This window comes from Thermobia domestica, chromosome 3 (genome assembly GCF_964235325.1).
Source record: "Thermobia domestica chromosome 3, izTheDome1.hap1.1, whole genome shotgun sequence".
Taxonomy (NCBI): domain Eukaryota; kingdom Metazoa; phylum Arthropoda; class Insecta; order Zygentoma; family Lepismatidae; genus Thermobia; species Thermobia domestica.
Window position 1 is genome coordinate 216,063,892 of NC_137456.1, and position 23,184 is coordinate 216,087,075.

Below are 23,184 nucleotides of genomic sequence, written 5' to 3' on the forward strand. Positions count from 1 at the left end.
AGTTCTTTCTGTTTGATGAAATTAGTCTCGTAAATAACTTCAGAATGGAAGAACAATTTGAGTACAGTTTTCAGTAAAATAAAAAGAATGCAATTTTTGTACGTTCCAACCATACTACAGTTATTCCTAAAATAAATTTTACCAAACAGAAGAAACTTTGTCACTGACTGTACAACACACAATATATTGTAGATAACCAGCTTAGGCTGGGCCCTTGAACATAGAATAGCAAATGAGTCACTGAAACAAAGGTGAAACCGGTCATCAATGTTACGATAATTAACAAAACTTTACATGTAGTGCATTTCATATATCGCACACCCGGTAGAAGGGTGTTACAACTCAAAAAATGGAAATTTTGAGTTATCATTGCTTAAAAGAGAATAGAGAAAGAGAAGCGAGCTCTACCTGGCGGTATTTTCGCAGAAACGTAACTTAAAGAAAATAACTCCTAGATGGCGTAAATACCAGTATTCCAGGGAGCGATTTTGATAAAATAGCAAACTATAAAAGTCATGTTCCCACAAATGCGTAATTTTGACTTGTAACAGTCTTCCATCGGGTGTGCTATATATTAAAAGATCTACTAGGCTGACTTGCTTGTTTTAATGATACTATCCATTCATGACTCCTGCAGCAGGGGCGGATCCAGGGCGGGGGGCGATTGCCTCCTCCAGAAGAGGAAACTTTCTTATTTTATATATAAATATAACCCATCCCAGATTTTGGAGCTCTTAAAAGTAGCTCTAAGTAGCAGTATTACAACTCACCGCCCCCCCCCCCAGAAGTCCATCCTGGATCCGCTCCTGTTCTGCAGCAAGGGATCCTGTGGAAAGATTGTCTCATAGAACAAATTGGGATATATAAATCAATCAAGGGGGTTCATTGTTATGCCTTCTGGCATAAGGGGATCAATCTTCAATTGTTACATCTTCAAAACAACTCGCTAATTGCAGGGTCCACAAATAAAATATCCTTTTGCACCGGGGCCACGAAGACATTTGTTAAAGCACTGTTTATAGTAAAAAGTAAATGAATCATAATCATCTATCTCCATTAGCCTAAAGGGCGTAACAATGGGATGTTAAGCTGAAAAAGAAAAGAAAAAGAAGAAAGACGAGTAAAATAACAATAGGAGAACATGGAGGTAATTCCATGGAAGCGTATTTCCTGGAGTTAAGATTTATGAATTCAAATCTTTGATGCTCCATGCTGACTTACAATGCATATACACTGAGTTTATGGGTTTTCAAATATCACTTCGTTCTTCTACTTTTTCATTCCCCAATTATTTCATAACCAATCATTTACTTGCTGGACATTGAACTTAAACTCTTTAATAATTCTTTTATACATTTAGCTTACTACAACATGCTTTATGTGTCAATGCCTTTTTTCACTTACAGTATATTCCAGTAATATTATATTTCTATTACGCAAGTATATAATCTGACGTTAACATAATTTCCGTCATTCCAATTTTGTACTTAAATAATTTCACAAGTAAATTAACGGAATTTCTTTCCACGTGCACTGAATCAACCTCTCTCTCATGCTTCCACATCAAATATTTCTGTACACACAGTCGTCTCTTCTTCATGTTTGAACATCGTGCTTCACATTTTTCTAAATATCTGTTTCAAAAGAAAGAAAGAAAGAAAGAAAGAAAGAAAGAAAGAAGCTCTTTATCCATGTTGCCACATGTGTATAAAGGAATAAATGTACGTGTGGCAACCAAGAGATTTTTGCCCAAGCAGCTAAATTACACAAGTATCATAATTTCTATATAGTACTATTAGAGTACTAGCAAATACTTTCACGTGTTACTGCGGAGCAATATTTTGCGTTCCTCCTTTTTCGTCTTTGATATAGAATTCGTCTGACAAATTCGAACATCTCGTATGTAGTAAACCACTTCACTTTTTTTCTTCCAGTTTAGTTCAAATATCAAAAAACACGAACACGAGTTTAAACATTTTAAATGAAAAGTCCAAATCAAACTTCATTATCTCTGACCAGTGGCATTGTCAAAGGGGTGAACCGACCAGACCACCCTCCCCATTAGTGCAGTGATATTGAAAATGTATTCTGCTGACATGCGGTACGTTTCATTTGTGATCTCGATATTACAACGTTATTATTTGTATAATTTCTTAAATTAAAAAAAAAACTGTACTCATGTTTAAAAAAAAAAACTTACTTCCCTGACGCTTTATATGTAACCCTTCAAAGATTTCACCAAAATAGTTGTATGCTATATTCTTTTTTAAAGCTCTCTCTATGTACTATATGTGTCAAAGTTTACAATCTGCGGGTGAGAACAGAAAGTTTTAAGAAAGAAAGTAGATGTTTGAATCTTTTAAAAATATTCCTGAGCTCCTGCTTAGTTTATATAAGGTGGATCACTAATATCGATGTCCTTATACCTTTTAAATTAATGGACAAAAACACTGAAATTTTACACTATGCTATCAGCAAGTTGACATTGTTTGGCATACTCTGTGATATCACAAGGTTAACTGTGTTGCCAACGTAACAGTTTTTTTTTTTTTTTTTTTTTAATGGAACCACGTCAGGTTTTTGCATATTTCAAATGTATATGTTAAACGAAAATCCAAAACTTTACATTTGTTATTCAGTGTTAGAAAAACTAAGGACGCTACAGTACCACAAATATCTAAATTTTGATTATCTCTTTAGGAATCGAGACAGACGGGGCAGTTTACATCCAAATCATTTTAATGTCTAATACTGTGATCACGATTGGATTTTGAAGGAATACAAACAAAATTGCAAGGGACTGAAATTTATTTTTTTCAAAAGCTTTTATTTCGAAAAGCTGTTTAGATAAGTACCTCATCCAATTTCATGGATGGTTTTTAAAAGATGTGAAGATCACCATGCTGTTTACAGCAATTAGACATCTCAAATTGTTCTGGAGGTATGGTAAAAACTCTTGAAGTTTGGAACGTTGATTATAATTATTTAATTCCTAGAACTTATTGTAAATAAACCTATCACAAAGTATTTTTGTAATGTTATAGAAACAAAATAGATTAAAAAAATGTTTTAAAAAGTTTCCACAAATACGCTATTTTACGCAATATATCAAATTTTACCATTTTTCTCTCTCTACAATGTTTTGAGATATTAAATTGCTGTAAACAGTATTATGATCTTTATGTATTCTGGTAATCATCTACGTAATTCGATGTGATACTTATCTATACATTTTTTTCGAAATAAAGTCCTTTGAAAAAGTCAACTTTTCAATCCTTGTACTTTTCTTTCTACTTGTTCGAAATGAACAAAGTATTTGGCATTAAGGCACTTTGGATGTGCATTACCCTGCCCGTGTCCCTTGCGTTTTTAGTGGTTAAAACCATCGAACATTTTTTTTTTTTTTTTTTTTTTTTATGTTTCTGATACTATAACATACTTAGTTTGTAATATTGCATGCGAAATGTGGTATTGTAAGTTTTCCTTTTACATGTAAATAGTGAAATTGGCAACAACCCGACGTAGAGCCATTTGAAAAAAAATAAACTTTGTCAGGTTGACATCACTGTTAACCCTAAGGGGTTCCGAGATATGGTAATCTAATTATAATAATTGCTGTTTTCTTTGTACGTCGAATTTCCAAAGATCTTTTAATTGTGGTACCTTATGTCACAAAATCTATTCAGTGTCAAACATTCAAAATTCTATATTTTAGCTTAGGTGTTGCGTTGATAAGTTAGTCAGTACAAGATATGTACGCAGGAATTTATTTCGGGAGGAACCCAAATTCAATAAGATTAAATTATACTAATTTTTAAAAGTCACCCCTAAAACTGGACTAAATTTACAAAAAAATCGGGTCAAGATTATTTTTATGTCATATAGAGATAATGAAAAAATGTCCAAATATGAGACATTGTCCTTGAATAGATCTTATCAAGCTGACTAAAATAACGCTAATAAGTCTTTCATTATGATGTTAACAAGACACTATCGTTAACGAGACAGAACATTATATTTAATTCTTTAAAACTTTATATTTTGTTAAATTATGCAATGTATACGTAATATGAATCGAAAGATGGCATTAGCTTTAAGTGTTATAATGATTGGGCACATAAGGAGAAACATTCAACTGGAACATTGTAATTTTTTTTTTTTATTTATTATTCATACAGAATATTATCTAAACTTGCACACATTTGTGGTTCAACATTCCTTCGATAAAATGTATTACTTTTGTCAATAACACTAGCCAACAAAATTTCACTTTTTTTCTGTAACTGCCATGAAAACAGCTAATCTTTATATATTCGGGTGTGCTGATAACGAAATTGTTAATGAAAATGCAATCTTAGCTCTCGTTTTGAAGTTACGATAACTTTACGTTATTGCCTATATAAGCTTATGCATGTATTTACCTTGTTATCCTTCGGAGAAAGGTCACTGAAGGTGCAACCGCCTTGCCTGGCGTTTGTAGTTTTCTGCTGGCAATTCCCTGATTAGTATCCAGCAGTAATAGGCTAACATTGATGCACTCCACTTTCCCTGGTATCTCATTTCCATGTCCGAAATTTGCTGGTGGAAGCATTCCTCGTGCTCGTCGCCTACAGCACCATAGTTGTCAGGAAAGAAGTCCAAGTGGGAATCTAAGAATTGTAACTTTGAGGGCATGTTGCACCCGAATCTACCGTAGCAGTACAGAAGATTTGCCACAAGTTCCTTAGTTTTTTCCTCTTATTTCCTGCTGACACTTGAACAAAGCAGATGGGACAGGAACAGGAGTCCGTCTGCGTGAGGCACTGGTCACATGACCGATGGCACGTTAGGATATGTCAAGGAAGACTTTTCCTTCTTGGAAATACTATGTGTTAATGGAGTTGTCATACAAAAGTAACAATCATCCACATGGTTTAATGGTTCTCGCCAGATCATGGGTATAGCAAAGCCCATGGAAGGTCTTTTACGATACAACTACGAATGAAGACTAGAGACACAAAATTGCAACATACGTGAGGAACCTAGGGCTTGTCGTGGTCCCCGATTTTACAGCCAAAGTACGGTCTGTACGCCTTTCTAATATATGGCGTTATTGGTATCCTTTGTGGATGTAGCCTGTCCGCAACTGTGGCAAAATTTGTCAGCACTGTTTATGCATTTGCGAGGCACAATGAATCACAGGAATTAGTGACCATACGCACTAACTACACTTCAGAAACACCTTTTTCCAGAACACGAACAGAACACAATTTGTGACAGACCGAAACTACGCTTAAATGTAACATGCTCCGCTCCTCCCTTCTTTCTCTTCCCCTCTCCCTAGTTGCTATGAGCCCGGGCTAAAAATAGCGACAAAATACACACAGCTATTGTTGCCTGTAGGAAACTTAATCACTCTGTCTACCATCAGCGAGCTTTCGAAGCTTAATGGGAAAGGATTGACAATAAATGCTAATAAAATATAATACTTATAACTAAATGCCCCACCCCCACCCTTTAACTTGGAAACGAGAGCTAATTCGAGTTTTTCATTGTCGTTTTCGTTATCAGCGTGGTTGATAGTTAACAAACATTTATTTCATTCCAGTTACATTTTCACTTTTGGCTAGTGTAATTTCTGAACAATTGTCCATAATGATTAGAATTTCTCCATGGAACATAAAGCGCCAAATGATCGTTTAACGCATGTATAAACGTTATCTGAGACGCTTATGAGACTGGATAACACGAAAAATGCAGTATTTCCACCTAAATTCCATCCGGAAATACGAGAAGTAATCATTTCCATTAACACTGTGTTATAATTATAAGTGTACAGAATAATCTGCAGAAACACAATCCCAGAACCAATAATGATTGGCAGATAAACCTATCGAACGAAACTGAAACATATACGTATACCAATTGCTGTACCCCTATTAAAAAAAAAAAAAAAAGTAATTCAGTTGTAACGGTATAGTTGAAATGCCAACACAAAGCACAACATGAAAAGTATACACTTAATACTAAACAAGGAGTGTCTCGTGACACACTTGCAATAGTAGCTGATAAGGAGGACAGAAATTTGTCTAAAAGAGACAAGACCATTTTAGAGACATTCAGAGATAACTTAAAATGTCATTTGCAATCCGTAATCGAGTATAAACTTAGGTTTTCGGGAAAATTCTTACCTCCAATACCACCTCCAGAGTACGTTCTTAATTTTATACAAAGTATCCACCAACGGACTCAAAGCTAAACAATTTGTCCCTAGATTATAAATAAAGTTAATGCTTGGAATAATGAGTTTAGAAGTGTGCTTTTAAATTCACTAACTGCGTTTTCCTTCAGTACTCTTGATTACATTAAACTAATTGGAATTTGAATCAACTAGTATTTTCTAAACCTATTAATACATATATACTGCCTACTTGGTGTTCTGAGGTCAATTGGGGAGCTACTTGAAAGAAGTAGTGAACTAGAGTCTAGAAAGCCAGCATTAAGCCGAAATGTTGACTACACACTACTCCAAAGGTATTAATGGCACAAGCCTACTGGTACGCCCTGATTTCCTTAGAGATGCTGGCACAGATTTTTAAAAATGAATACTAGCTGAACCTGAGCTATTTACACAGCGCACAGTTCTAATATGAGCGTGAATCTCCTTTCTATTTCCCACTATATCTGTGTAAGACCCTTTATGGACACAAGTAAAGGACAGGAAGACTCTCAAAAGGAGTGAATTGTTATAGACAAACACATAAATGAAGTATTTTAATAATGTTGGGTTGACTTTGTGCTTAACATCCTAGTGTCAAGATTAAACTAATAGGGTCAAAATGATACCTAAAATGTGGAATAGAAAAATACTTATTTTTGAAAATTTGAATGAGAACTGGCAAATCGACACAAAATTCGGAATCCACCAGTGAAAACAGCAAGTTTCTAGCACTTGCGGTTTTCGGGATTTCATTGTCGAAAGGACTGGCCACAAACATATAAACCTTGTATTTTAATATATAGAAATATACTCATAGATGGCAAAAATAAGATATATTGAAAACAATTTAAATTCGAATTCGTAAGCTGTAATCAATCTTCAACGATTTTTATTATCGTTGTTATGATTATTTTACACTCTTTGCGTTTGTTTTAATTGACTAGATTACAGTAGATTATCATTTTATACTATTTGCTAGCTGAACCTGCGCTCTCTACACAGCGCATCATTCACATATGCACATGAATCCCCTCGTCATTCCTCACATCTGTACATATTCCTTTACAGACACAAGTGAAAGACGTCTTGATAAAAATCGGTAAAGGGTACCATGAAGGGGAGATTTTTTTTCGATGATCTCGCACTGTTTGCAAGATTTGAGCCTACTTCCAGTTGGAGTTTCTAATTCACGTAGAATCAGTGTTTTCTTTGTTCTTGTATGCAGTATGTAGTAAACAGATACACTACACACACAATTAATTATGTCATCAGTGATATATGGTGTTCATTGGGCAAAATACTACAAACAATAAAGATTCATCTTAGACTGGAGAAGTTATCCTTCGTTTTTCATTATAATTTGGCCATGAAACAAACGCCTGAGAGATATACTACTCCTGTATACAATTATGTGTTGTTGGAATGTATAACTCATAGAATATGATTCATCATTTTTTTAAAAAAAATCAGCACTTCCAGTGTATCCCTAAAAATGTAATAAATAAATAACAGGCATGTTTTTTTTTTTTTTAATATCGAATTAGAACTGGACAACCTATACAAAATTTGGAATTGAGCAGTGAAAACGGCATGTTTCTAGCACTTGAGAGGTTTTCGAGATCTCATTGACGAAAGAATTGGAGACAAACATATAAACCTAGCATTTTAATATACAGACTAGCTGAACCTGCGCTCTCTACACAGTGCATCATTCGCATATGAGCATAAATCTCCTTCTCATTCCTCACAACATCTGTACATGTCCCTTTACAAAAGTTAAAGACGTCGTGATAAAAATCGGCCAATGATACTATAAAGGGGATATTTTTTCGATTATTTTTTCAATACCTCGGACCGTTTGTAAGATCTGAGCCTACTTCCGGTTGAAGTTTCTAATTCATGTATCACAAGTGTATTCTTTCTTCTTGCGTGCAGTATGTAGTAAGCAAATACATTACAGACAGAATTAATTATAATGTCAATTGTATATAGTGTTCATTGGCTAAAACACTCCAAAAATAAAAATTCATCTTAGACTGGAGAAATGATTATCCTTCCTTTTTCACTATTATTTGGCCATTAAACAAACGCCTGAGACATATACAACCCCAATATACAACTATGTGGTGTTGGAATGTATAATGCGTAGGATATGGTGCTTTGGGTTTTTTATTTCAACACTTCCAGTATACACGTAAAAATGTAATAAAGAAATAATGACCATGTTTATAAATATTCAATTAGAACTGGACAATCTACGCAAAATTTGCAATCGACCAGTGAAAACGTCATCTTTCTAGAGCCTGTAGTTTCCGAGATCTCATTTTCGAAAGGATTGGCCACAAACATATAGTCCAAAAGAACTCCAAAGATGGCAGCACGATTCATTTGCATTGATTTTGGAGAAGGCTTATTAAAATACAAAAGCTTTGAACAATATTTTTAAATCATTAACTTTATGAAAAAGATCTATTTAAATAACTTATTTAAAGTATACACACTTAAAATGTTTGTTTGTGTTAAATGTGAAATCACATATAACCGTAAATGAAAGATTTGAAAGCCAAAGTTATCGGTTGGAGCTTAGGCGTTGCTAACTGCTATTGTAGCATTTTAATAGATAAAATAATCACAATAGAATCGTCAGCAAATAAAAAAAAATAATAATAACATCCATGTCGTTGGTAATATATTATCTTGGAGCTTCCTCTTAGTAGATAATTTAGAAGCCTGTGCTCTCGCCTTTCAGCGATTTGCTCAATTCCGGTAATATATAGACTATACTTTGATTCCAATATTAAGCTGTAGGTTCATGTCTTAACATGGTTCGCTGCTGAAAAGAGATGTAATGGAGCGTATACTCACCTAATATTTTTATAGTCCAGTGTATACTCACCAAAAATCTACCTTTACATCACTGATCGAGTCCCAGACAACCCAAAAACTTGGAAGGAACTGCGTATAATTTTCAATAATGTACAGAGATGAGGGTTACCCACCAGACGAGACGAGGCATCACTTTTACGGCATCGTCTCGAGACGAAAGTCTCAACTCTCATCTCGTAGGCAACTCTAACAGATATACTGTACCTTCCGTGAATACATGTCGAAGAAAACGAAGTCTCTTTGTTCCAAACGTATTGATTTAATCGATTAATGTATTGTTTTTCTGGCCGAACGTAATGCAAACTCGTATGCATATAAATGGAAACAGCTTTATGGAGTCAGACTCTTGTACTACTCCAAACTTTTGCTTTTAAAATAGGTCCACATCATTACGACAGGTTTTTGAAGCGCTCGAAAATCGTTAAGTTGAATCATCCTTTTTTTCCGTAGGCACTGATGGAACTCAATATTATGCATCTGATATATCTAAGTATATGATCTTTTATTTCATTAATGCTGTTACACTAGAACTTAACTGAGAACAATAAATAGGATTAAACATATCTTACAATAATTATCGAGAAATCTTTCTCTTCCTCTTAAAAAACGAGGAATTACTACGACATTTGTCTTCGCTGTGTTTAGTTTTACCAGGGGTGTAGCCAGCAGGTTTGTGTAGGGGGGGCCCGTCGTTTTTGAGGGGGGGCCAGCTACAATGTACAAAGCAAAAAAAAAAAAGAAAAAAAGAAATGTGTTGCTGCTAGTGTTTTGGAGACCTGAAAGAAAGGAAAATTTTGGTTTCCTTCTGGAAGAATAAAAACAGTATTTTGGCTTCTTCTTCTTCTTCTTCTTCTTCTTATTATTATTATTATTATTATCCATAAATTATATTCAAGATAGTTTTTATTATGCTTAATCAAGAGCTATTGCCCGGGACCAAAAGCTATACTTTGTGCATAACTATAAAGGTAACCAAGAAAGTTCTGTCCCTTTTCGGGGAGGTCTGTGTTCAATTGGACCTCACACCGTGAGCTGAATGCGAGTGGAGATAAGGCGAACGTCAGTTGTTGGTTTGGGTATATCCAACATACTACCTGGTTGTGGCAATTCAGACACACCGTGAACTTGCGTAAGGACAAGAGGGAACATGGGACATCCACAGAGCGTCATAAGAGCATGTATGCTGAACGGGTTCAAATGGAGGCCAAACGCCGCTGTAGCGGGACAGAAGATATGCCAGGCCTTTGGTGAGAGTGTCGTGATGACGCGGACATTGCAGCGATGGTTTAACAAGTTTAAGGACGATGACGAAACACCCGAAAACACCACGTGCCAGAAGACCAACACATGTACAAAGAGGAACTGGGACTACAATTCAGTGTGTGGAGAAACCATTCGGCAGCAAATCCATCAACTTGTGAAGCACTACCGGTACAAGTTGGGTCGATGGGTCTCTCATATTTTGACTCCGGGCCAGAAGGCAACGCGACAGTCGCCTGTGTTTATTTACTGTTTTGGAGCCATTTCTGGACAGGGCGTTGACATGTGATAAAAAGTATGTCCTATACGAAGCTCCACGGAGCCGTCATCATTGGTTAGCATTCCATGAACCGATTTTAAAACAGCCGAAACCAGCACTGTACCAGAAGAAGGTCCTTCTGTGTGTTTGGCGCATCGTGCATCGGGAACTGCTACCAGCTGGTCAGAGTATCAATGCAACTGTGTAGTGTCAGCAGTTGAACTGTGCTCAACAAAAACTCAAAAAACTCTGGAGCCATCACTTCTGAATTGCAAATGGGTCCTCGTTTACGGGACAAGTTTCACGTGGCTAGGATGACTCAGGACACCATTTTCCGCCTTGGATGGGAAACAATATTGCAACCACTATATTCCCCGGGTATTGCACCGTCCGATTATCATCTGTTCCTTTTGTTGGACAATCACCTTAGAGGACGCCAGTTCAAATCCCTAGTAAAAGTCCAAAATGCACCTGATACTTTCTTCGTTTCACGGCCCACCAAGTTCTACCGCGATGGATTGCATGGCCTTCCAGAACGTTTTCAGAAGGTCGTCGATGCTGATGGGGACTATTTTTGATCTTCCAGGTTAGGTGACATATCGATTTCGAAGGTGGTGGGTGAAAAAGCAACAAAACTTTTCTTGGTTACCTTTATATTTAAATTTAAGACCTGGTATACGGAACCTATCTACACAAGATTGATTTTCTTTGAAATTTCACTTAATTTCTTTACGGTTTCCTGACAAAAATATTTATTTATTATTCGTGACTAAAAAAAAAATATATTTTATTACACTGAGTAGAAATGAGAGAGAGAGCGAATGAAATCCAGATTGAATAAAAGCATTGTTTCTCACCAAATTTTCCATCCTCTATGTCTTTTAAAACACTTGTTAAAGCATATAAAATATACTGTACTTACAAATCAGTTTAGTACCTTTGTTTTATGGCTGTATTTGTAGTACCTTGTTAAAACGTTTGTCTTCAAACTATCAAATATAAATCGCAGTAAATTGTGTAATCTGCTGTCACAAAAAAGTATCCTATTTTTCGATCGGTATAAGGAAGAGATACTATACTATTTTTCGATCGGTATGGAAAAACAATATTTCTCCATACTATTTTACCATAAATTATTAATTGTCAATAAACTTTGTTACTTTTAAATGAATGAAGCAAGATAATTTTACTATGATGTTTTAAAACCTGGTCATTTGGGGGGGCCAGGAAACCATTTGGGGGGCCGGGCCCCGATGGGCCCCCCCTTGGCTACACCCCTGAGTTTTACTGAATATAGAACGACCAATGAATAGAGCTTGAAAAAAAAAAAATGGAAATAAATTCCCCGTTTGTTGTCTCCAATTAAGCATAATGCAACAAAATCTAGAATTGTTTTCCTCGATGGTTGCTTCAAGACAAAGAAACTTAAATTCAATTGTCAATTGTAATTCATGATACTTTGTTGTTGATACTTACTCCTGATTGTGCGTTAGTTAGACAAATGAAGCTTTGAAGAGAAAGCATACCACACAAGATTTACATTTTCCACAACACAAATGGCTAAGCATCGACAGCCTTACACAAGCAGGTTTGGCGCATTTTCATTCTCCTTGCAAGAAGGGTGAAGACATTCACAAGTAGAGACGTGCTGGGAAGTTAATTCATCTTTTAATAATGTGGTGTCATCTTTATTACTGGCAAGCCATCTTGTTTGGCAACACTGTAACTCTCACCACCATCAGCAGCAGACGAAGCTCGTCAGTCAACTTTTCCGTGGCAGGCCCAGAAAAGAAAAAACCTCCTTCATTCGCTTGAACCAAGAACGTGACCCAACACCCCTCGTGAAATGGTGAGGGATCTCCTCAAGGGTGAAGTCATCCCCCTCACTATCTTATGAACCGGAAACGCCAGTTACATATTCCAGCTGCACAGCTGCGACCCAGAACTCGGTTCCTAGAGGACAGAAAAACTTTTCGATATACAGACTACTACATCATCAAAAGATGAGATCTGTTGTGAAGAAATTGGAGTTTCCGCTGATTTGAGGAAAATAAAATGTTCTTTAGTTGGAAAATTGTAATTCCCACACAACTCATATTTATTACAGAAAATTAAATAAAAAAGAAAAAGGGGGAGGGAAAATCATTCTCATTGGCACTTCAAGTCTAATGTTAAACACGTTTCCTTTCAATTGACAAAAAATAGCTCATTAAGCATTCTTGATAGGAAAAACAATATTAACTTGGTACCGCTAAACGATGTATCAAATATAATACACTTACACTCAATCATGTAGCCCTTCTCGCTGGTCTAGTGGCTAGCGCGCGCGCACTTTTAGTTCATGGGGTCCAGGGTCTGGGAGAGCATTGAATACATTATGATGGTATGTAAGCCATCGCATATTCATGTAATAAGAGAAAATTTACTGCTATAATACCGCATGTATAAAAAGGGCTCTTATTCAAACCGATCACTTTTATTCTGTTTCTCTGACTCTTGGTTCATGTATAGTGCAGGATATAACGTTAAGGCAATTCCACCTCAGCAACTTTATTATTCCGCTCTATCTTCTTTCAGTTTTTTTTTTTTTTTTTTTTTTTTTTTTTTTTTTTTGTGTAATAAGGTTACAATTCCTAATTTCTCACCAGAGTTTTTATCTTTCTCCTACTCACCCTTAATTTAACTATTCTCATGTCACTAATTTAAGGCAATTTCGTTGACTCATTTAGTGTCGAGTGTGGACTGATTTAACTCCAGAAACTAGCTTATCTACGTAATACGAAGAGTGACTACAAATTAGTGAAAAGGGAGTAGGATGGCCAGTTCTTTCCCCTGTGATTTAAAAGTGTATACAGCACAGTACCGATTATCGGAATACCAATCAACTGAAACATCAGTTAATCGAAAGCATTCCAGTCGGCAAAATTCAGTATGGCATAAGGTCCTTCCATCAAGTGAGTCTATCGCTGCGCATGGAGAGCCACCAAACAGCCAATTTGTATCGAACTGACTAGGTTGATTAAAGAATTTTCAGTATTTGAAGAGTGCGACCAGGAAAACATTCAAGACTAACTCGAATATGGCGTCGAATCATCGACTGACGGAGGATGAAATCATTACAAGTGTCATCGATGACGATCGCTGGGAAGAAGTATCCAGTGAGGAAGCATTTCACTGCATTGAGACGGTTATGAAATGGTTAGAACAAGAAGAAAATGAAATGAAATCTTTCAATTTTACGTCCCACGGATATAGCCGCTAGGGTAAAGAGATTGTGATGAGAAATAAATGTAATGGTGGAATAAAAGTGAGAGGAAACGGGAGAACCTGAGAAAACCCAAGCAAAAAAAAAAAAAAAAAAAAAAAAAATTTGGACTTGTTTTCCGAAACTGTAGGTTTTTATATATATATCACTGCTATATTGCTCCTATTGTTCCTATGACACTGGTACACTATTTTCGTAAATGATCGGTTATCTAAGCATCCCAGTCTCAAATTGTTTCGGAAATCGATGCTGTACTGTATAGGAAAAAATGATTCATATGTATTTTGAGCACCAACACTATGAGACTGGGATCTACTACCTAAAGTAGAATCTATTCATGTTTCTGTAGTTTTGTGAAATTGAAACCGGGATCACGCTTTAGTCATTTGGTCATGAAGAGGTATTATTGAAAATCGGAAATTAGTGATAGGATATCCCCACACACAAGAAATGAGTAATTATAGCTTCTTAACAGAGATCCACTTAATACGATTCTCAACTTACTATTATCAGAACTGTCAGTAATAATTACTTCCTGACCTGTTAAGGAATAATATAACTTTATTTGACGGAAGTTATGTTGTGTCTAATTCTACCTTGAATTCACACTTGAATAATTCACGAAAGACAGGGATACAGCTTCCCTTTTCATGTTAAGGCTTTTACTGCACCAGTCACATTCAAAAGACTGATTCATATACATTTTCTCCTCCCATTAATTTCCTAATGAAAGCATTTGTTTTACTTTCTTTTTTTAAACCCTCAAATACTGTAAAAATAGGGTTTAATAACTCGGTAACTGGTATATAGTATACGCTAGAATGGGTTTATTATTTTAGAAATAAATTGAATATTTTTTTTACTTTACTTCAAATCTTTTTTAACACGTTTTTCTCAAACAATTATACGAATTCAAAACTGCACTAGGCAAATGGAATTTTAACTCATACCACGATACAGGAGTTGACAGTTAAAATGAAATAAACGTGACCTAACTTAAGCAGTTTTATTCCCAATGATCTATTCACTTAAAAATATTTCTTGGGACAAGATAAAGGTTACTCAAAGTCGGAAAAATGCAGATAGAAAGTTTAACATTTTCTACAGTTCTTGGATTTTAATTAAGCTCGATGTTGTGGGTGGCCTGTTGGTATATTAAACTTTGAAGTTACAAACTAGCTACTTAACATACAATGAAATATGCCCATTGCTAAGACTAAAAGAAATTTAAAACTTTGGTTAACATTATCTTGCTACAAGGGAAGACTTATTTATTGATAGAAGAAATATTACAAAAGGAAAAAAAATATCCTGAATGTGACTGTGCATAAATTAATTCTAAGAATTTCTGAAATTTTCTACAGGAATAAAAAAGAAACTTTAATGAATATATTCTTGGAACAACGCTTTTAAAGATATCCTGGCACTGAATCAGTGCACAGAATGGATGAATGACAGGTTAGGTGAATAGAAGCAAACACTAATGCTTAAGTGCACAAAAAGTCAATTTCATCTTTGTTTTACTTTATAGACAAAACACTTAAAAACCAAGAGCTCGGCTAAAAAGAAATCTGTCCGCATCCCTTATGAATTAACGTCTTGAAAACCTATAATAAAACAATACATACATGAAATTTTCATGTAGTATCTAACATATAGTAGATGTCAACGTACAAATTAATGTTTATTTGAAATTTAGAGATTTTTCTCTGTAGAGATCTAACAATAACATTTTGAAAATTTAAGAAATGTAACCAAGTTTGAAATTTGTTAATTCTTCTGTTCAGTAATCGTTATGTAAGACAACAGTTGAATTCAATGTAATATATATCTAACGTGTTATTAGTTAAGAAATTCTTTACTGAATAAATGTTTCATCCTTCAGATGACAAAATTAGTCCATTATTTTACTTCTCAAAAATGTAACAAATTTTGTCGAAATCCATAAGAATTTTAGTCAAAAGAATGTGTTTATACTGTAGATTATGCAAACGTGATAGACATTTAATGTCTTTTATTGTGTTGTAATGTTTGTAGAGGAATTTTCTATCATCAGTATTCGTTGATTAACATATAGTTAGGGCCGCCAATCATTTTTCGAAATTTTCTTTATTATGTCCCAGCATTTGCATTGATACATAGAAACATCAGTAATCATGCGAGAAAAATGTACAATCTGGTTGAAGAAAACCAGATACTGAATTTCATGTTAACTATTCTGCATTTGGTAGCACTAGAGCACGACTAATTGATGACAACTATTTTTATTTTCCGATTTGGCTCACTATTATGTTCCAAGGTGGTGATAATAAACGAAACTGTGGAATGAAGAAGGTGGGAGGAAATGGGAAAATTTCGAGAAAACCCACGCATTCCGTGTTTGTTCAATACAAAGTCAACATAATGCGATCTGGAATTGAATCAGGGACCCCACGCACCAGCGGTGAGTACGATGACAATTGTTCGCATTCTACTGATACTAATACATGAAATTTACTTTTTTTAAAAATATATATATATATATATATATATATATATATATATATATATATATATATATATATATATATATATATATATATATATATATACACATTTTCTTCGCATAATTACAGGTGTTATCTATTAGTCTCGAGAAGAACTATAAAAGACACCGACAATATTTCGAGGAATGATTGACCAAGACTACATTACTCAGCCAGTACGGATAATAAGACTCAAGGTTTCAATACAAGGACCTAAATATATTTCCAGGACGTATCGCAGATCGTACTATATAGTAAAACACTAATATGTAGTGAGAAAATAACGATGAAATTATTGAATTAAGATTCTTCCCACAGCTCACACCCACTTCTTTGCATTTTAATAATAACTTAAAGATAATTAAGTACAACGGTAGTGTGTCTAAAAATACTATTACATTAACTATAATAATGGTTTCCAATACCTTTCATATAGGTAGAAAATTGAGTGCCCAATATTTATCACAAACTGTTCACCCAAATTTATGGGCGACAAGGAAAGATTTAGAAACGGCTATTATTTCATTTAATAGAGTTTCGTAGTATTATTAAGATTACTTTGTACATTTTTAATATTTTTCATTGTCTTAAGTTATTCACTAACACTCAAAAGAAATGGGAATGAACTTAAGGGAGAAGAACCTTAAAATTTACGCAAATTTACATTTTTCAAAATGCTTATGCAACGTTAACATATCAAAATTTGAAGAAATATATATATTCGAATTCGTATAATAGCCTCTCTCAAAAAGTTTATATTTATTTTCAAAATATAGCTCTCTAGAACATGAAAATACTATAAAGTAGAACCTTACGAGTTTTGGACGCGTAATAATTGTTAGCTGAGAGAAGCATGTCATCACGATTACGTTATGGTGCCATATATTTTACATATACTTCTCAGCTGAAAATAACGTGTCCAAAATTCATATCGTTCTACCTTATAGTACACCCTACGCTCCAGATTTAGGTTTTGGAAGCAAGTGGTAAAGTTTTGCGCAAAGCTACTGTAAGACATACTTCAAACACTGACTTCTGTTTTCCAGTTTTCAAGTGTAGCACGCCATGAATTTTTATTAATTCGAATAATCCTTAAAGAGTCAACAATATCTTGGAGAAATGAAAAGAATAAGTTTTTAACATTGGATTAAACTTTCCATTAATTAAAAAAACAAAAAAACGTAGGATTAGACATAATATTGCTTTAATTGTTTTGTTCGAATTTTGCCGTAATATATTGACACGAAAAACGTGAAAGATTTCCAAACTTTGATGTGAATAATGTGTATCCAGAATAATTATATTATTACCTAATATACACGTTAAATATGTAGGATAAGTTTCTAGCAATTGTTTTATTGTAATCCATAGCGAAATCCTGACTTTTCTGCTGGAATTCTCTCCAAAATATAGCTAATTCTTAGTGCTACTCACGTCCTTGTAACAGTACTACTACATAAGCTGAATCAATCATAAATAAAACCTTTTCATCATTAATGAATACTGTATTACTGATTCTTAATAGAAATTTGAAACAATGAATTCAAAATGACGACAATACAGTAATCTAAATAGCTCTGCTCTCTTATGAAATTATAGGTGTAATTAAAGGTACAGCAGTGTTCATTCAAAGTATCTTTCTTTGACAAGAAAGTTTGTCGTCACTGAAAGTTTTATCAAATAAAGATGTATTTTCTCGTCACATCTTTCACAAGATTATAAAATATATTATGAATGGTTAAGAGTGTATGGCTTTTCAAAGAGCAGCGCAACTCTTTTAAAGCATGACTATACATCTCAGGAGCATTTTTGTTACAGGCATCGAGCAGTTTGCATCGGTACTAGAAGGTTCTGAAATATATTCTCAAAAAGAACTTTTCTAATTTACTTTCAAATGCTTGGTCTATTTCACTTGAGTTTTCTGTAAATTATTTTGATTTACTATAATAAAGTTTCGATTCATTCGGAAGTTATTGATTAAAAAAAGAATACTCCTTCAGAAAATAATCGCTTTAGAATTAACATTGCTATGCAATAGCCCCACTTTTAACATTGTCATCCGGAAATCTTTGATGATGATGATTTAAATAAATATCACTGCCTATGCTATGAAGATCTAAATGTTCAGTTGATTACCAGTCAAGCAGAAAAGGCCAATTTTCAGGGTGAGAAGAACATTGGGAGTAAAATTCCAAAGAACCCACACGCTGCATTCCTTTCGAAAAAAGTGAAACATTTTGACTGAAGCTACTCTACAAATATGACTGTGACGAATCAACTGCTTTCAGTCTTTCTGCCAGTAACGTTACGTCTTTCTCTTAGGTAACACAAGACTGGTAAAATGCATTTCAATAAAATTACTTGCGCATTGTTGCATAAAAATAGCCATTTTTAAACCACAAATTTATCTTAACTCTGGTATTACAATATCTCGTATAAGAGATTAAAAAAAAAGTCATTTTGAAAAAAAAAAAATAACAATTGCATTACACAGCATACGAGATATTGTTAAAGTATACCGGAAGTATTGCCTATTATTTTGGTTACGCCAAGGTTAGAGAGAATGGTTCAAATACAAAAATAAAAGTAATATATGTAAATATTTCTTGTTTGTTATTATTACGTACGTTGCTTATTTACAATACATACAAGCTGCTTCAGCTTTTATTATGCATATGCAGCATTGCCAGCTATACACTATTATTATACATCGTCATCCAACAGTCGGTAATTAAAAAATAATAATAATAATAATAATAGCTACAGTTCTTTCGCATTTACTCACAAGAGTCCAAGACTAGATAATACTGGAAAAACTTCAACCATCTCACCGTATTTTATAAAGATATTGAACAATAATAATAATAATAGTCCATGAATAAGAAAAATAAATAAGCTTTGTCATTTTTTCTGAGATTTTTTTTTAAACTGGAACACTATTAACACATAGATTTCATTGGACTGATAAAGATCTTTTTTTTTTTTTTATATCTATACTTGACTTTTACGTACACATAAAAGATGAAGCATTAACTGGACTATTTTTCTCACACATGACAAGAAGGTACAAAAAGGGAATAACGATATAAGATACAAACAATTTGAAAATTCAGAAGTCAATAATAAATATTATATAATAATAACAGTTCATGGACCACAATTTGAAAACAGCAGGTTGGTTAAAAACCGTATGTAAAAGGGATAAATTATGTATTTTGAAAAAACATTATTTTATATTCTTTGCTTACCGAAATTAACGTCACTGTCTTATTACATTCTGTATTAAGTGGAAGAAATATATATATATATTTATATATGTAATATATATAAAAGGGCAGATTAGCAATATGCATTTTGCATCTTGTTAATTTCGCACCCCATTTTTTTATTTTCTTTTCTTGCAAATAAATAAACGCTCAAATCTTTATACAAATATATCCAATATACATCACTTAATAAATACAGTCTCGCTACAAAATATAAAAGCACCATTCCCCCAGTCAAACGATAGACCTTATCGATCTGTATGTCATTACCTTAAGTCGAACAACTGAATTGTGGGATCACAAGAATGAATACATCAAAGTCGTACATAGTTGTTTCATGTGAACCCTTCACTTCTTTTCTTTAGTTAACATTTGGACTTTTAAATGCACACTTCATTAAGAAAATATACAAGGAAAAAATGCATGACTGGAAGATGATGCTCTTAATTTGTAGGTCTTCTTAAGTCTACAAAAATTTACAACTGAAATTATTAACTTTTGACTATCAACATTTTTCATCATAAAGATTAAAGCTGTATTGTTACAACATGTGAGAAATTCTGTAGCATAATTGTATTATCTTGTATATTCTCAGAAAAAAATGTTAGTTTTTTGTTTCAATGCTACATAGAAACATTTTTTTTTAAAAAATGACAAATTATTATTTTTAAAAATTAGATGGGATATGGAGTGTATTACTTCCATGTATTTTAAACATTATGCAACTCCAATTTTTATTTTAACTTATATACTGGTAACGGTAATTATTTTCATATTAATATCTTAAGGGAGGAGGGGGAAACAGAAATGACTATATAAAGAATGAAAACAAAGACCCTCCCAGATCTGTTTCTTGAAAAAAAAAATTAAAAAATCACAAGATATTTATTTTCACCAGAGACTGTCAGTGTGTTTCTAACAATAAAGTGAATGGAAGCAATGGAATTTTTATATGTATACGTATATATATATATAGATATATAAACATATATGTAATTTTTGGTTACATTTTATTAAAAAACGTCTTCTGTTGACGCCACCTTTATTATTATTTGTTTGGATAAATGCAAAATACGACTCTGTGTTTACGACTTCCGTTTCAAACAAACAAAAGTGTTTTAAGAACTTCAGTCAATAACAATTACTGCTATAAAATAGAATTGATTTTTACCTTTTAAAAACTGTAGCCTTTTTTGCCGTAATCAAGCACACTTTCAGTATTTATTTTTCATATTAAAAACAATATTATAGTTCGTGAACAGAGAGAAAAAGAGAATATCAACCAGATCCGTTTAAGAAAGATTACGAGCAGTTCATGTATAGCATGAGTACGGCAAAAAACGCACAAGGCTGGGCTTGGGCGTGCGGTGCATTTTATAATATATAAATTTTGTTCCTCATTATCTGTTTTTTGTTTTAAAGAAATAATATCCTACCGTATGGTGTGTGCATGACATCCATCTATCACTGAATGGAGCAATGCTCTTCCGCCGCCATCTTGGATGGATTCGTCGCTGGCCTTGCCTGGCTGTCAGCTGAACTTCCATCACGTCCCCCCTCCCAGAAACACTGATATTTTTTTTTTTTAAACATAAAATAATCAACATTTTCTGCACAAAAAATTCAATGAGGATGGCCTTCATTATGAACACTAGAAACACTACACACACTCACACGCGCACATGCGAACTTAAGAACAGTGTACCCGCTTTGCTCTGAATGACTAAACGCCACAATCTATTGTATTGTTTCATGTTGTAAAAAAATAAATGATATATCATTTTTTTTCATAAAAATACACTCCACTCCCAACCCCTTGACCTTGGTGACAATCGTTTATTCATATATAGATACATATATATCATATATGCGTTTATATTTTCTTCGACAACTTTCTGCAACACTATCATTCATTCGACGATTCAGTCCCTCTGTTTATTGTAATGAAGACTTTTAAGGAAAATCAGGACTACTGTCCAAAAGACGCTTTTCTGGCGTTACATCAACGATTTTGTTTCTCGGTTCACATCTACAACCATTGCTACTGAATTTCTCGTAACATTTTTCACAAAGTCCGAGGCAAGCCCTAAGAGGCAAATAGCACCATAGGCAGGGAAGTGCTAACGAAAGAACGGCCATACAGCCCCACCGAAGGCAACGGCGGTGAGGGCCGCAAGAACAGGGGTCATCCGCGCATGATGCACCTTCTCTGTCCATATCAGAGTCTTTGCTACAATGATAAAACAACCCCTTCACGCAACATAAGCATGAAGCATAGTCTAAGCTCGTTTCCGCCGAGCAGTAACACGCGTTGTTACATAGCCAACGAGATGGTAACGACCTCGGCTGTCGACACGATTCGCACCTACACCGCCCACACTCTGGGCATATGATTGAAGTTCGTTGAAAACACTCATTCGAACTGTCAACACGACCACCCGTTGCTGCAATCGACGCAGTTCCGGGTGTATCCTTCTTAAAAGTTATTGCCCCGGGTTGTTTGGTGACGGGAAGAGACGTGGGTTTCACACGGGCACTTTGCGAACGTTTTACAACCACATTCACACTTTTGTTGCTCACAGGCAGCTGAAGTGTTTGATGATGTGGATGAGCATGTTGATTATGATGGCCACTGTTATTGTGTGATGATAACGTAGACGTCGGACCGATGACGCCTCGCCTGCTCACACTTACCGGAACACTTCCACTCGTAGTAGTCCTGGTGGAATGCCGTCCTTCGACACCCCTTGTGAGAACACTATCGCCAACATGATGTTCTGATCTGTTTTTGTTAACCCCCGAACGTGCGTCAGATCGAAATGGTGTCTCCACATATTCATTTACCACTCGTTCTCCATCCGGCCTCGGCTGGGTGAGGGTGACAACTTCTCCAGCTGCCCGTCGACGGGTTGTTGACGTCCCGGTGGGGCTAGAAGCCGGTGACGATGGTCCAGTGATCATCGAGCTGGAGGGAGGTAGACGAGCTCGGGTCTGCCCGGTCCCATGGACACGCGGTAGAGGTGATCGGGCAGCCGTCGTAAAGGCGACATGGGCGCCCTGTTGGTACGCCGTTCCGCCATATTGTGCCATGTAGTTGTTTCAATAAGATTTGGCGCTGAGAGTGCATGAAGCAGCTCGCCCCTTGGCTGTCTCACGTCCGCTCATCCTAGGAACTTCTCACCACAACAACATGGCGGACTCCTCCGGGCGCCAGCTGCAACGAACAAACACACATTTGCTTAGTACAGACAACCTACTCCAGTCGACAGTATCACAATAAGCACATACTGATCATGTCAAAAAATATATACATGCACTCACATTTACACACAAAAAAATCCAAGACGACATGGTAAATGTTTCAAAGGCACTTTTCTTAATTTGCACAATTTGCTATAAGTTAACAAGCAAGATGCTTAAAAATTTGGCACATATCATCACAAACTACATTTAGCACTCAACATCACTAATGTTCGTGTTAAGAAAGATGTTGGATATGATGTATACATATCGAAGAGCAGAAC

The 23,184-nt window shown here is 34.9% G+C and overlaps 1 protein-coding gene and 1 long non-coding RNA gene across 2 annotated transcripts in view; both read right to left on the reverse strand.

Moving 5' to 3' along the window:
- The window catches only part of LOC145681580 (uncharacterized), a 121,185-nt gene extending 115,907 nt beyond the window's left edge, over positions 1-5,278 (reverse strand). The window contains exon 1 of the long non-coding RNA XR_014130823.1: positions 4,422-5,278. This is a non-coding gene — a long non-coding RNA (uncharacterized LOC145681580). The remainder of the gene's footprint in view (positions 1-4,421) is intronic.
- A 13,712-nt stretch (positions 5,279-18,990) lies between these two features.
- The window catches only part of sty (sprouty signaling antagonist), a 54,082-nt gene continuing 49,888 nt past the window's right edge, over positions 18,991-23,184 (reverse strand). The window contains exon 2 of the mRNA XM_081752174.1: positions 18,991-22,874. Coding sequence (XP_081608300.1) covers positions 21,614-22,750 — 1,137 coding nt within the window. The 5' untranslated portion in view covers positions 22,751-22,874 and the 3' untranslated portion in view covers positions 18,991-21,613. The remainder of the gene's footprint in view (positions 22,875-23,184) is intronic.